General features: G+C 37.8%; 1 protein-coding gene across 1 annotated transcript; it reads right to left on the reverse strand.

Annotated features, from left to right (window-relative positions):
• Positions 1–110: 110 nt before the first annotated feature.
• trpc4b (transient receptor potential cation channel, subfamily C, member 4b) lies at positions 111–10415 on the reverse strand (the record flags this gene model as incomplete). Its single annotated transcript, XM_083913325.1, has 10 exons — positions 111–587; positions 667–756; positions 875–916; positions 1184–1378; positions 1484–1679; positions 1790–2103; positions 2362–2501; positions 2715–3051; positions 7068–7586; positions 10038–10415. 10 exons carry the CDS (start codon positions 10413–10415, stop codon positions 111–113), a joined length of 2688 nt encoding a protein of 895 aa, XP_083769451.1.
• Between the last annotated feature and the right edge of the window lie 6353 nt (positions 10416–16768).

Below are 16768 nucleotides of genomic sequence, written 5' to 3' on the forward strand. Positions count from 1 at the left end.
CCAAAAATGTTTTATAACATGATCAACATCTCTTACTTGCAGACAGAGATTCATTTTTTATATTTTTTGGCCCATTTTTCACTTTCTTAGTGTGTTCTTCACAAGAACGTTCAATTTCTTGAATGTCCCACTTTTTGTAAGACTTCCACAGTAATGTTATCAATCTGAAGTTGTTCTTGGTTTTGACCACCAGATTCGAGCGTATCTTCCTCTGAGTATATTTCATCACATTTCTGAGAGGAGCGTTTGCTCTTTCTCTGGAGGGACCCAGTATCAGAGATATTCTTTGGAAGCTCATTCTGAGCCTGTCCTGTGTTGGACAAAACAACTGAACCGTTGGCTTGCCTGTTAGAGCCCACAGAGCAGGTGGTAGTGGCAGTTCCACTCTGCAGGGTGGGGGTGGTCAAATCAAACATGTTCAGCTTCTGTTGAGCATCCTTAGTAGGGAAATTGGGAGAATATTTGAATGGGTTTCCAGGGTAAGCAAATGTGGAGGTAGCAACTTTTCCTGCGACCCCACCTTGAGGTTTACCCTTCATCATTCCAAGCACTTCATAGCGGAAGCTGGAGATATCCTGCTTAAGCTCCTATTAATTATTGAGAACCAGATATTATACAACAGCAGAGATAACAATAAAACAAAATGTGTAATTGACTGTATACTACCTTGAAATTCTCTTCTGTCAGCCCTTCCTCTGTCTTGGCATCTCTGATCATTGCGGCCACATAGCGCTTCATGAGGTTAATCAAAACTTCCTGAGAAATACACATTATTTTTTAAAGGCAAAAATAAGTATTCATATTAAATATACTTTCATCATCCACTAAAATTTAATAAAAATTTTACAGTACATAAGGGAAAACAAGTTAGTACCTGATACTCATGGTTTAATCTTACATTTTCGGCTGCACGTCTCTACAGTAACAGAAAAAACAAGATCCATCAACAAAGCAACATGTTATTTCTGTTTGCAATGATAGGGTGAATAACTAACTTTACAAACCATTTCTTAATGGGAAATGTTATGGGATGCATGAAGGTAATGCTGTAATCCTGTCAGGCTATGCCTATATTCATATAATCTTGGTTTACAAAATGTAACCTACATTACTCTCACTTCTTCTGAAACCACCCGATTTGAGGGTGGTGGTAAATCAGAGCAAATCTCTGGAAACTACTTACCCCCAAAGTTTCGAAGGTTTCAAGCCTTTTTAAGCTTTTTCTCATAAACATATGAGTCTTTATCCATCCAATTAAATAATAAACTGACTTTGGACTGGGTATTATATTGAATGGAGATGGCACAGTTCCCCCTTCTTCAAAATAGCTCATCCATAATTTTGTTCTGGCAAATTTCCACTCTATATCTGCATGATCCTGAAAAGAGAACCAAATAATGAATGAAAATGCTTTGCAAAGAAATAAAAGACAAAACTAGTGTGGTAAAACTGTATAAGGCTATAGGTAAGCTACAGCACTCACAGCAATGTGCTGGTATGAGTTGTTCATCATTGCAATTAGCATGTTGAGAAGCACTACCAGGGAGATGATATTGTACGTGCCAAACATGGTAGAGCCCACAAACTCAGTGAATTCATGGTCTGGTTTCACATTGGTCACATAGAGGGCAATGAGGCCAAATATTGACCAAAATAATGACTGCAGCGTCTCGAACAACCTGAAAAGCAAATTAAACATTCATAACACAATGCACTGCTGAAAAACATTTTTTTTTTTATCAACAATGTAGATTTGTTAGGGACAATTTATCCAAGAACTCCAACTTACGTTGAAAAAGCGTTGTTTTGCATTTCACAGCGAATACCCTTGCAATTATCCTCCCCATCAGTTTCATAATAAAAGTAGAGCTGGTTTAGGCCATTGGCAAAAGCTAACAGCACTAAACAGTAGATGAAGAGAAACTTGAGGATGTCCAGCAGCATACGACCCAGTGAGATCTGTAAAGGGCCTAGATGGGAGTTGGCAGTGAAAAGGCAGATAAGGCGCAAGGAGCTGAAGATGTTGGCGATGGCAAACAATGCCTCTGCAACCAAAGTTGGGTGCCACATTTCCCAGCTTTCTCTGGGTTTGTGCCCACTGTACTGTAAAAAAAAGAAAAGGAGAACAATAATAAGTTATGCCACCAACAAAAGGTTTTCCAGCACACAAGTACTGTATAAAAAATTCATTAATTTCGCTCTAAAAGCAAACTATAATTGAGATGGAAGCAAAGTTAAATATAAAAATGAATGTACCTGTTTTTTTCATTAATTAAAAATGCAACGATCTTTGTTATACTGTGTAGATAAGACTATTTTCGAATGGCTGTTAAAAAACTTGCACTTTACGATGTACATTACCTTTGCATAGGCAACAACCTTCAGAGAAATAGTTGCAAGATACAAGGAGTTCATTATGAAGTCCATTAAGTTCCACCAGTCATCTATGTAGTCTTTGAAACCACTATCCCACATCTGTTTAATCTCAGTCCATATAAAGCCTTGGAGAGATGAAACATAAAGGTCATTTGTTACTGTAACACCATCACTGAAGTTTAACTGGAAAAAAAATATGTGACAAACAACCAGTAAGCACCTTAGTTTGACTTTTTTCAAATGTTTGTGGCTGCAGCGTGTGGTGTAGCTACAACAGTGCATGATAACATGAGGACAAAATGTAGTCTGAGAGAGAGAGAGTGTGAGTTTGTTGTTACCAAGCACGAAGGGCAGGATCATCCATTCCACAGTGGTGGGTGTTGGGCCTTGAAAGTCTGGGTGTGCAGAGGCTATGTGTTGCGATGCCAAGAAGAGCAGGAAGAGGAAGGTTAAGTAGGAAGCGGTGTGACATATGAACTTGATGAAGGGTTTACGGATGAATAAGCCATAGCGGCTCTTTGGAGAGATCAGGTAGAAGATGGATAATAGTGGGAAGAGGAGGCCAATGAAGATACATGTGATGAGTTTTACTGCCCAGTGACGCCTCCTCCAGCCAGGGAACTCATCATACCACCGAGATGCCAACAGCTGCTGACAGTTCGGCTGAGCAACAAACTGAGAGAAAAGAAGAGACAAAGGAGAGATATTAACTAAAATCTAACTCCTTCAATTAACTGGAGTTAATTTTTGACAACTCCTTAGAGTTGTTAAAAAAAAAACTCCTTAGAGTTGTCAAAAAAATATATACTCAGAAAATAATCGATACTAAAATTAGTATCTGATTACTAACTTGGAAAAGTATAGATACTTTTGCCAACAACAGTGCCGTCTCCGCCTCCTCCAGTTGACGTGTAATGCCACCTAGCAGCGCTGCGTACAGACAGCTACAGTTTGTCTCTCTCTAGAAACTGACATGAACATCATCACATTAACAACTCTGAGCTGACTGAACACTGCTAGCACTGCTGCTTGAGGACCAGTTTTAGTTGAAAGTTGACGAAGTAAGAGTGCCGTTTGGAAGTATTTAGTATACGAGGCCAGTAAAAAGCTAAGGACGTAAGCAGGTCGATATGCTAATAAACTTAAGGTGGTGGTGAAAAATTCAAGTAGCACAACAAAGATGGCGAAGCTTCTTAAAGACCGACACCCCGGGCTTTATTGGGGAATCAGTTAAGTTCCATTTCCACAAGATTTAAGTATTAAACAGTTATATTTATTAAGTTGTCAGCGTCTAATAATACAGTAACATATTATTAATAGATTACACAATTATGTGTGTCAAAAAGTCAAACAGCAACAAGACGGAAACGGTGGCAGCCTGCTATACCAACTCTATTTAAGTCACCAGAAACAAAGAAGATAAACAGGACTGTAGCTGAATACAGTAGCATGGACCAAATAGCTGTTTACACTGTGGAGAAACCTGACAAACAACAACTTATTCACCAATTGAATCGAAGGGTTAACCTCCTTCATGGATTCTTTTCATGTAGTCAGAATTCCCTGAGCTATACAACACAATAAAATGAACAAGAGAATTTGAACATATTTGTCATATATACACGCTTCAGTTATGTGTTGATGGTTTTTGTACTGTTCTAATCTTTACCTGGGTATTGGTATCGACTTTAGAGTTCTAGTATCGTGACAACCCTAGCGTGTATATGCAGGGTTTTTTTAAATGAGGGAAAATGCCTGCTTGATCTCCTATTCTCTCCTCTCAAACACAGCCTGTGATTTTATTATCAGATCATGCAGAGGTGACTCTTCTTATGCTGCAACAGGTAAATCATGAACATAGCGATTCAATTCCAGTTTACTACACAATGGAAATTTCACATTATTATTACAAGAACAGTTTACAATATTCAAGGAAACCAATATTGCCTCAGCTCCATCCCTTGGGGTAACCTGGAAAGCCCTAAAGGCCTTTCTTGGGGGATGTATAATTCAATATGCCTCCAAAAAAAGAGAAGAAAGACAGCAGAGCTCCTTACCCTTGAGAGGGAGGTGAAGGTGGCCAAGAAATACTTTAAAGATAGAATGCCGGATGATAATATGCACAAACTTTCTCAGCTTAAATATAAATACAACACATTATAACAGATGAATGTTGAATTTGAATTGTATAGAGCTTGACAATGCTTTTTTGAAGAGGGTGATAAGGCTGGGCGTATGCTAGCCAATTAGATCGAGCAGCAAGAAGCACACAGTGTTATCCCTGGAGAATGAGATCATCATATACCGTATATTATAATGTTACATGAGTCTTGTGAGACTCTAATTAATAACATATTTTTTAACTTGCAATCATACAAGACAAATTTTTCAAGTGGGCAAACATTTTTGAAGTGTTCTCTAATCCCCTGTTAAGTGATATTTGATATAAACATCTGCATGGACAGCTGTAGATGGTGATTGAAGTTAATTTCAGCTTAACAGAGTTACGGCCAAATAGATCCCCACTATGGTACTATATGGCATTAAATTGTGTTTGATGAGGTCATCTATCAACGCAGTATCTGATATCTATAATGCTATCTGTCCTTGTTAGATGTTGACTTGCCATTACATGACTAGAGGCAAAATGTGGCATCTGGCAGGACCAGCTTTTGTCTGAGAAAAATTTTGGAAGATGAAAATAGCCCCATCTACATGTCACACCAGTCTCCCCTTCAAAACAAGTATAAATTCTGTCCTAAGGCCCATTCATAGTGATGGCATACTTTGTAGTGCCTCTTCATCAAGCTTATTAATACCATTAAATTTGACTTTTTTTCAACAAAATCTAAACCACAGAAAATATTTTAATGATATTATGCAACTGTCAGTTTATGTTTCCATTATGCATATTGCAGAAACCCTATTGACATTTTTTAAAACAACTTAAAAGGAAGAATATGTTTTGCACAAATCATAAAGTAACAGCCATCATTCAGTGTCATGCTATACTGCAGCAGATTGTATTAACAGCAGCAAACAGAGACCTCTCTGGTCATGTAGCATTATGTGATTCTTGAAAGAAACGTTGCATGGTTTTAACTTGATGGTTTTACTTAACTGTGGCTTTTAAAGAGCTGAGAACACATCTGTTCAATGTAATCAAACAATGGGCTACATTTGTAAAATAAAAGGTCTATAAAATAGGTTTTATCAAATGAACAGGCAATAAGAATCATTAACAGCAGATACTTTTTTCCAAACACAAATGCTTTACCACCTGCTCTAACAGAGGGGGTTCAGAGTAAAACAATGTTGGAAGTGGCCCTGGTTCAGAACAATACAAAAGTGTGGCTTATAGTTCTTGTGCACAACTTCAGGACATGATATGTAATCACAATGACTTTATGTTATTGAGTTGTCAAATTTTAAACTAGAAAATCCACTGTCTCCAACTGATCATACTGTATATTGGGCAGGAATATCACACTAATTTGGAATTATTTAAACAAAGTACAATACAAAGGGAACTGTTTTGATTGACTCCATGGTCATCAAAATACATGAACTTAATACACAAGCAAGCATAATAAAAGCGAGGCAAACATTACAAAACACTTTATACGAGAAATAGGCCATACAGTAACAGAATCTTGATTAATTTTGGTCCGTGCTGCCTAGTTTCACAGTTGGATCAGAGTTCATGAGCAGTCACTGACACGGCATCAGAGAGTGGAATATAGCAGATGCCATTAAGAGCAGACAGAGGTAGAGCTACATTACTTTTTCAGAGATGTCTTTCTCATTGTGCTGATATAGTGACAGTTTCAGCAAATAGGAAAAAAATATATATTTTTCATAGGAAGTTAACTACTTTTTTTTTTATCAAGTCCATTCATTTTTATTGATTCACTCCAGGTTATACAGGCCAAATACTTAAACACACAAGATGTAGTTGTCATATTTATTATTGCTTCACAATTTTACTGGTTCAAACCTGATAACTGCAGATACATCTGTGATCATTATTATTATTATTATTATAATTTATAATTATTCATATTCATATTATTGTTATTATTATTATTATCATTATTATTAACGTAGCCTAACGCATTTACAGATATAATCCGTTGTAGATTTTGTCAGTGACACTTAAAATAATCATATCATACACTTTTGACAGAACTTATTTTGTTTCTGCCTCTGTGTAATTACAATATTTCATTTTTAGTGGCTCTATGTCACAACAAATGACAGAAAGTTGGCATTTCATCCAGGAGATAAATAATCTAAAGAAGATGTTAAAAGACAGTAAAAGGTTCACTTCCTAATTAAAATATTATGAGTATGTATTTCACGGAAATGGCCATCACTTGTTCCATCATTATCCCCCAATTATCCAATTGTCATGGGACTGTCTGAGAGTGCTTCTGTAATGCATTGCTAAGAGCCAGTCTGGCAATTATATGTTGCCCTAAACTCCCGGAGGACATCTCCACCCATCTCAGGCCATTTACAACTCATCTTGGCACCATTCTTGCTATCCTGTCCATGTTGTTCAAACAATGTAATATAAATTCCTTGTTTCACAATTGTCAATTAACTGTAAAGCCCTGTCAGTTCTCTGTACTGCTGTAGGCCACAGCAGTCATGTGACAAAGAGGATACCGTAATCAATAAGAGCTTACCTCTTTCTGGCAATATTTGATAGCCAGCTTCAGTCGGGCCAGATCATTAGTGGTCTGATCCAGCAGAGGGTTGATGTCATCACGGTAGTTGAGGATTATTAACAATTCTTTTGAGCTTCGGGTCTGGTCCAAGAGGTCTTTTGCAAATTGTTTACACATATGGGACAACTCCTCATACTCTGACTTGAACTCATTCTCCACTGTGCTGAGCTCTTTCAGCTCCCAGCTGAGTTGAAAAGCCGTGAGAAAAGGATCCTCGCTTGAGAGGGCGATGAGAGATGGGCTAGCAAGGGCCTTGTAGATGTTAAGACGGGAGCGTGAGTGGCGTAGGCCGTCCACGTCCGAGCTTGACAAACACTCTATACAGTTGCAGCGCACATCATGTGGCTGAGGTATGGAAACACCTCGCTGCAGCAGCAGTTTGATGATCTCATAGTTGTTAGTGTGGGCTGCAAGGATGATTGGAGTTATGTCTGGGGTGAAGTCTGAAAACTGTTTGTCCAGTAAAAGTAGTGGGACCTTTTCAGGAAGGCAAGGGAAACATAAAGAGAAACACATATGAACATGACATGAAACAGAATTGATTTAAAGTACACTATTATTTTATCAGATCACAAAAGAGCACTGCTTTTAAAACCCCTCACAGGAAGTGAAATAACCATTTTGAATGGGTCTGATTTCATCTGTCTTGGGTCTGACCATCTCATCTATCAACAAGCACACTGATAATGGCTTGTGGATCAGCTGGCCTCAAAACATCTTCCTGGTTGGAAGCAACTACACCCTTATTTCTTTTTCCTTCTCTTCACAGAATGCACCAAGTCCAATACAGGGAGACACAGCAGCATCGAAAAACATTTACATGATGACAAGAAGTTGGTTGCAACTCAAACATTGTACGTTTTTTTTTTTATTTGTGGCAAAAAGACCCACAGCAGCAAATCAAAGCGTATCAGAGCAGCAACCTTTCAAGCAGAAAATAAGAGGGATTCCCAAAATAAACATCCATGTGTGAATCTAAGCACAGAGGATAGCACATAACTAGTTTCAACTAACTTAAAAAAATGACTGAAAACATCTCATTGCTGAAACCATTTAATTAAATCTGATAACATTGAACTATAAAGCCATCTTTGTAGCTTAAAGGGATAGTTTGGCTTTTTTGAAGTGGGTTTGTATGGGGTACTAATGGATAGTCAGTGTATTACCTACAGTAGATGATGCACGTCTCCAGATTGGACAAGCAGGCGGGAGTCCCAACATGGAGCTCAGCAATGTACCGCAGTAGACGGGGGCAGCACTCTAAAGGTATTTTAGCCACCTACAGGCACATCTAAAAAATCCATTTAGTTTTGAATGTATGCTACATTTAGAATATTTTCTTCTTTCTGCAGGACACTGTCTCTCTCTTTTGGTTGTCCAGTCTCCTTCTGCAAAAGTTCTTCTGTATATTCATGCTCATAAAGGAATCTTCTTGTCTCCACAATGACAGCATTGTCATTGTGGCTGTTATCACTCATTTATATTTTCTTCTTCTTTATTCCATAAACACAAGAAAGACTGACCCAGCCAGCTTATCTCTGACCTAATACAGTGCGTAGCACAGTTGCTCTTACATCTTGGAATATGTTGAGAAAATGTAGTGCAAATGGAAAGGGCTGGTGAAAATGATCTAAATACATAATACACTCCACGTGGTGTAGGTGGACACATGACCGAGGGTAAAGAGCTCTCTGTGCTTAGATTCTAAATATGTAACATTATCTTTGTGTGTGTGTGTGTGTGTGTGTGTGTGTGTGTGTGTGTGTGTGTGTGTGTGTGTGTGTGTGTGTGTGTGTGTGTGTGTGTGTGTGTGTGTGTGTGTGTGTGTATGGGCATGTTTCTGTGTGTCTTTGTGTATGTGGGTCAAACTGACCCGAAAACCTTGTAAATTATTTGGGGAATAGTACCATGTGCCCTCTATTATTATTTTTGTTTGTACATGTTTATCACATAAAATAAGCTAAGGTCATTCCTTCTTGCAAAAACTTGAAACAGGTCAATTTGACCCGAATACCATACAAGGGTAAAGAAGATTAAAGTACATTCTGCTGCTGGCCCCATCAGCAGCAGCCTTTGTGTTGGTACTCCTGTCTGCTTCTCCAAGAGACGGTGTGCCACCAGTCATCTACTGTGGCTAATACACCGACTACTTAGTGTGTCAAACAACCCCACTTCAAAAACGCCGAGCTATCCCATTAAAATTGGGTGTCAGCTAGTGCTGGTGTTAATGAAAGTAAGGCACGTTGCCAGAATCCTAAATTCTGTTTTCAAAACTGCTTGTGCTCTTTAGGGTTGTGGAGTGCTGGAGTCTAGTCCAGGAGAGCAGGGTGGAGTCTGGACAGATCTCCAGTGTATCACAGGGACAGAATCACACAAACAAAGATGACCAACTAGTAGAGGACATCATTTTAAACACTAATGGAAGAAAATAATGAAAACAAACTGAACTGTTGTGTATTGTTTAAACGCATCACATAATGTACTTGTATTTTTTCAGAACTGCCGTTTACACAAGCATTTGCAATTCAGACTGTATGAGCAGGATGTACTGAAAAAGAAAAAAAATCACATAAGGGAAATCACTTAGCACAGTAAGCCTAACTTAATTTGGAGCTGGCAATGAGGCACCATGACTCTTCTGCCCAAATTTAACCATGTTCAGTGACGTTATTACCTCGACAAAGGCTTCTGGAAACTGTACACGGGTTAGTAAGAAATACAAATATGAGTATACAGTACAGTAATCACATGAGCATAATTGTGTTGCCAGGCTGGTTCGTATTCTGTTGCAGAGCTGAACACAAGAAAATCTAAAATGAAATTTACTGAGGCGAGAAAGGAAAACAAACAAAGAACAATAACTTCAAAAGTCTACAAGAGAAACACCTACAAACTGTGTATTGGATGTAATCATGAGTTTACACCTACCTGTTTTTCCCCACTAGGCTTCTTGTGGTTGAGCAACAGCTCCACGGCCCCCACCACTTCTTTGCGGATGGCATGTAGCAAGGCATCACCTAAATAAACATTATAACTGAGCAGCAGCTCAATGATCTCTAGGTTCTCATTTTCGATGGCAATGAGCAGAGCTGTGCGTCCCAGGGGGTCGATGCAGTTGATGTTGATCCTGAAGTAGATCTCAGCCTCTTCCAGGGCTTGTTCTACACTGCCATAGTCCCCCTTCTCAACAGCCCCTAGGTAGGCCCTCTCCATGGCAGAGAGCTCGGACTCGGCCCGCACGATCCGCAGAGCGATGCGGTCCTTGTATGATGAGTTTTCGGTTTTTCTGAAATACAGCTGTGACATTGCTGCTACAGCATCACAGTCTCAACTGAGAATGGATGAGAAACAACAAGAAGAGGGAAATATAAAACCAAGTTTCACAGTTGGCTTTGAGTTTTAGACACAATGGGAAATGTTCCTTTTATAGCGACATCCGTTTGAAAAATGCAATATAAGTTAAAAAAAATTAAACAGAAAAAATGCAATTTTAGATCATAATGTTATTTTTAGGATGTATTCCGCCACAAATATGTATTAAATAACAAATAGTTTCATTCAATTTATTATTTAAAACGTTACTGTTAAAGTGAAAACACTCCATCTTTTTGAGTGTTAGAAATAAAATCATTAAGTTTCAACAGTTCACAGCAGATGACTACAATGAAAGAGAGAAATATTTGTTAGAAACGTTTTCATCCACATATAACAAATCAACTCCCAAAATAACCATGCACAAAAAACACTGAAACTTTACCTTCCTCCTGTTGCTTTCCAGCTGTGATTCTCTCAAGAACCGCTCGACGGAGAACCAGAGGATGCGACTGTCAGAAAGCAAACTTGCGTAGTCGGATCCTCATTATAGCCTCTCCCTAAAGTCTCCACTGGAGACACCGTGACTTATTGACATGACATGCAATCGCCTACCCACCCCTTTTGGTCTCTCGTCTGTACAGCACGGGTATTAAGGAAATGTGCCCTGCACGTCTCAGCAAAATACAGCTCAGGTGGGAACTATATGTGACATACTGTCTGTTCTCTCGCACAAGCTGCGCGCTCAAAACCGACAGAAAACGCATCTTCAGCCATCACCGCCACTTACATTTGGGGTTACTGTAGGCTTTCACAGTGTAAAAAGTGTTGGGGTAGGGACCGTAGAGATAAGCAGTTGCCCACTGTTTATTTTCACGCAAAACTAACGCCAAGAATACTGTTTATTCTTTTATTGCTTTCCTGTTGAAGTACTGCTCTTTCCAAACACAATGTGGCTCTTTGTTAATAAAAAAGAAAGGTTTTGTAGTGTGGATTATATATATATATATATATATATATATATATATATATATATATATATATACTACGGCCTATATATATATATATATATATATATATATAGGCCTTAGTATTTATTTAATTTTGGACAAATTCAAATCTTGAAGCAGAGTAGCAAGGTAAAATACTGTATAGTCTAAGCTGGCAAAGTGGTTAAGACAACACCTGAAGATTCACACAATCAGAACATCAGGTGGTCAGCAAAATATTCTGGTTTGTAAGATATATGCATTTCCACAAATGTGTGTTTTAAAATTTTAAATGGGTCAGGGAAAACTATATTTGAGGTTAAATTGATTTCACTTCAGAGAAACTTCATTTGTAAGAGATGCTTTAAGAGTAGGCTAATACAATGAACTCACGGACAAAGTGCAGAATAGGAAAGTTTAAGAAGAAATAGTCTTTGGTCATAAGTTAAGGGGTGGTGTTGATATGTGAATATCCTGTACATATAATGCTGGAGCCGTGGTTAGCAGAAATGAAGGCTAGCTAGTTTAAGTCATGTTGTCATGAAAATAACCGCCTTCATGAAACAAACCAAACAGAAATATGATGTGTCCTTCACAAGTAGGCCTAGGTTATATGTTTACCAAACAAACACATAGGCCTATACATTAATGAGGTGCTCCTACCTGAAAAGGGGAACACCTGAATGAGAGTTATGTATAACTAATGACTAGAGGGGCGAAGGTGCATGTATACATCCTAGAGCCCAACAGCTCTGCACTCCTGGTGGCCCTCTGGCAACTACTCTCACTACGGCTTGTGTAAGGAGGACCCAATTAATACGCTAAAAAACTTTTTTTTTTTTTTAAAAAGACTGCCCCAAAAGGAGAATACATTATAACCAGAAACTATAATATAAAACTGAAAATGCACACATGAGGTTTGATTATAAACAGTGCCATAAGTGGGCAAATCAACGTGATTTTTGCGTACATTGTGCTTTCTAAAATGTGTTTTGTGAAATGTCGTGTTTTGTAAAATGTTGTGTTTTATTAAATGTTGTCGTGTTTTGACCCTCAGGACCACTGTGCCTTTCTCTGCCCTCAGCCTGTATTAACCCCTTCAGACCCGCATTTTTTTTGGCTACTCAAAAAAAATTTTAAAACTGATTCTGACTCTTCTTCACCATAGAAAGAAAGTGGAAAAAACAAATTTTTGGTAACTCATGTTTTTAATAGTATTTTTTCATGTCCATTCCAATGGACGCCACGACTAGATGGGCGTAAAACGACATAAAAACTTAAGAAAAATAAGGCTGAGTTTTTCTTCATAGCAATCAGTCAGGTCCAAGTCCTAGTACTGTCTGCACTCAAGGTAAATTAAGGCCCTGGCCATTATTAGAGCATTTGTGTTTACAGGTTTCTCTTCAGATGGGGGGTGCCTAGAGAATGAAACCAATGTTTCAGTTTAGACTGGCACCTGGGACTAGTTAAATATGCAGCCTGACCTGGAATGCATGGGAAAGGAGGCCTGTGAACACAGCATGCTGTTAGGATGCAAGACACTCAACATTTATTGGCGTGGAGAGATTTTTGTTTGTTTGACCTTAGACAAGTGGATATGTTGCTGCAAGGGATGTTCTGTATTCCTACTAAGTGAGTGGCTGTGTTGATAGCTTGAATGGAACCAGCCAGAGACTGCATGGTGGCAAGGATGTAGTGTGCCTCTAGTCTTCATTTGGTCTCCTGCAACCTCCTAGAAACATATCTTGGTATTATGTTGCAATAGTTAGGTGTTGATTCTCTGACACTATAAGTGAAACATTGGATTCAATGTTAATGCAAAATTACATTAATGTAGCTCTTTTTTGTATATAGTACATCGTGCATCAAGAGATAACAATATTACCCCAATTCATACTTGCCTTTTAATTATGTTCAGCAGATGACAGCCACCACACTGCACAGCTGAACAGAGAAAAATAATCAAACCCAAAGTCTTTTTATGTCTATCTAGAGATCTAGATATTATGTCTATCTATTTAAAGTGTAATGATCTGAACTGTTTTAGAAAACGTGGAGGGACTAAAGTCAGAAGTGGATGCAGTAATGGAAGACAAAAACATGATTGTAGAATAGATACTGAGAATATAAAAACACACAGTGTCCATGTTGACATGATGAACTGAAACATGCATGTGCAAAATTTGTCCTAGAGTAACGGAACAGATTTTCACATGAAAAGCACATAATTGGATTCAATTCATGCCCATGCTCATCTCTTTTCCATGGCTTTCATGGTTTTCAACATCCCCAGATGCAAACCTTTCTCCGTCTTATATATATATACATGCTACAGAGCTTAGAAGAAGAAAAAACTTTATCTCTAATACAATTTTTCTTTTGAGCTCAAAGTTTAATTAACCTACTGTAGGGAAAGCAGCCATGTAAGATGCTGTAAGATATTAAACACTTAGTCTTTAGCTAGCTAGTGTGAGCATGCACAGTTGCTTAGAAACATCTTTCCAACTTGTCTCTTTCTGCCACATCCAGAGGCAAGAAGAACAAAAGACACCCGGCAGTATGCTAATGTTTTATTGAAGGGTTTGTAAGAAAATATTTGTCAATGACACTTTGAACAAATCATGGTTTAATGTTTTTAGTTTGCTATTTTGTTGTGATCCCACTGAAAGACTTCTAGGTTAAACAATGTGTAGATGAATGTACTGTATGTTTACTCCATTGGGTGCAGGCTTGCAGGGTTGATAAATAAAAAGTCACATTCAACTTTAGATAGGCATAGCCAACTCATAAGAAAACAATAAGAATAATGAGAAAATACAGTGACTTATGAGGATTTTGTTCATACATTTTGATTTGACATTAATCCTGCTGAGACATTACAGTGTGTTTATGTGGCTATTTATTTTGTTTGTCTAGCATTTATACATTATGAGTACTGTTCTGCAGGTAAGGGCTATTTTTCATCAGTAACTGTCATTGTAAGAAGACAAAGTTGTGATTGGGCTTCACAAAGTACATGATGCTGTATAAATCATGAGTTCACATTCAGTATTTCCTTTGTTTCTTCGTAGACTTTGCAATTAGCACTTAGCAGTATTGGGCTTTGGAGAATTGTGTGTGTTTTTGTGTGATTTTGGCAGATACTGTATGTGTCTGAGAGGATGCAGTGTGTGCTGAGCTACATTTCCCGTCCTCTGAATCAACAGAATCCCTCGCTTAAAGGACTTGTGGTTATTATCATCAACTGCAGCTATTATCACACCACACTCAACACGAGACATCTGCAAGGCAATCTGGTTTATGCATTTACCAATACAATTATGCAAGCAGCATTATCCAGCAGTACAATCAGAGAACATTATGAACAGATACAATATTTAATTGGACTTTTCACATACATTATGTATGCTTTATGAAACGTTTTTAAATGTTAACAGCTGGTCATGGGTTATCATGGTCACAGCTGAACAAAATGGCTATAATCAGCACGTAGCAACTATCCAGATCCTTTAATGATGTAAAAGTACTAATGCTACATGTGAAAATACTCAGCTACAAGTAAGTCCTGCATTCAAAACCTTCCTTAAGTAAAAGTATGTAAGTATTATCAGCTGATCCAGTAGGGTTTTTAAGACTTTATTTAGTTGAAGGAGTCGAAGAATTCATTGGATGTTGTCAGATCGATGGATCTCCTTCATGATCTGACTCTACAGGCAAAACAGTTGTCACACATCTTTGCATGTTTGATCTGTGGCATCCAGGAAAAGGTGTCTATTGAAGTGTTATTGTTAAAATAAGGAATATTGTAATGAGACTCAATTCAGCTAACTAGGTACTCCAGTTCATAGGTAAGTGACATAAAACAAGACAAAGAAAAGTCAGTAAAACCTTTACAGCCACAATGAAGAGGCTACACCCATTATAGAAAGGTTAAAACCCGAAACAGAAATGGACTTCAGAAGAGAAAATCTCATGTTGTAGTTTCACCACAAATTAGAATTTGTAGATATCTTTACTTGCATCGGTGGTCTTGCACCTGTGGGTTTTCAAATGGGTCTACTTTAAGTTAGCACATTTATTTATGATGTCAATTACAGCCATTGGACAGCTACTGTGAACAGGCTACCGCTGCATTTCTGTTTTCTGGAATTCTTACTTTAGAATATTTATTACGCTTGTCAAGTTGCATTCAATACACTGTTATTTAACTGAGAAATCATCAATCATACAACAAAGTAAGTAAAGTCAAACTGAATATGCAGCTAAACAAGTTAAAAACAAAATTAAAAAGAATTTTAAAAAATCATCATGAAACCATTTTGAAGCAAATAATAATGAATACAAATAGTGGAAAAATGATTGAAACGAGTGAACTAATTCATTCAACCCTTAATAATTCAGGTTTATATTCTAATGTTAGCATCCAGTGAAGATAAAAATGAACAAGAGGTTAGTTAATATTTGAATAGATCTCTTACAGTATGAGCAGATGCTGCTGAATCTTTCCTTTTTGTCCCTTGTTTTTTTTCAATATACAGTCACGGCAACTGCTGCAAAGTTTGTTCCCCTGCGGCGTTCAGTATTTTCTTTATATTCCTACTGAAAAGTGAGGACCAAGATGTGGCCACCTTTCCAATATTATATTTATTTTTACAGTTTCCTGGTTGAATTGCCTGCCATAATGCTGTCCTGTCAATTTAAGTTAAGGCCACTCTGTGTGATGTGCAATGCGGAGCTGTTGATTGACAGAGCTGACACCAGCCTGCAGAATGTGACCTGTGTTGCAACATACTATATTTCCTCTTCCTGGTCCAGATAAGATGTAACATTTGCAACAAATATAGGTACTGTATATCTATTATGTTTTAACCTTGTGTATTGTATGTACAGCATGTGTTAAAGAACTATTTGTTTTTAGCCTTTGATAATGCCACAGTCTTTCACAGTCAAACCCATTTTAAAGGCTCAATCCCTGAACCAAATACAAACAAAATCTCATAATTCAGGTTTATCACCCCTTATTTAATTAGCTCTAGACAACAACCACACTTTTATTAATTATATAATTATTCTGGTGTTTACACCAGTAATATTTGCAAACGCAGCAGTAAACCAGGTGCAGACTTGCAATTATTATTAGTTGTGAGAAACACAAAAATGCTATTTTAATGAAAGATCATACTCTTGTATTATGTGAACGTTTACGTGTTGAGTTGTGACTCACTCAATGAATAACTGAACTCACTTGCCACTAGAGGGCAGAGAGGGATATTCTTCACTGCCAGAATCCTGATGAATCTCATATGGTGCACATACATATATTTTTAAAGCCACCAGATACTAATGGCATTGCTTTTT

The sequence above is a fragment of the Echiichthys vipera genome (assembly GCF_963691815.1).
Source record: "Echiichthys vipera genome assembly, chromosome: 5".
In the NCBI taxonomy this organism is placed as follows: Eukaryota; Metazoa; Chordata; class Actinopteri; order Perciformes; family Trachinidae; genus Echiichthys; species Echiichthys vipera.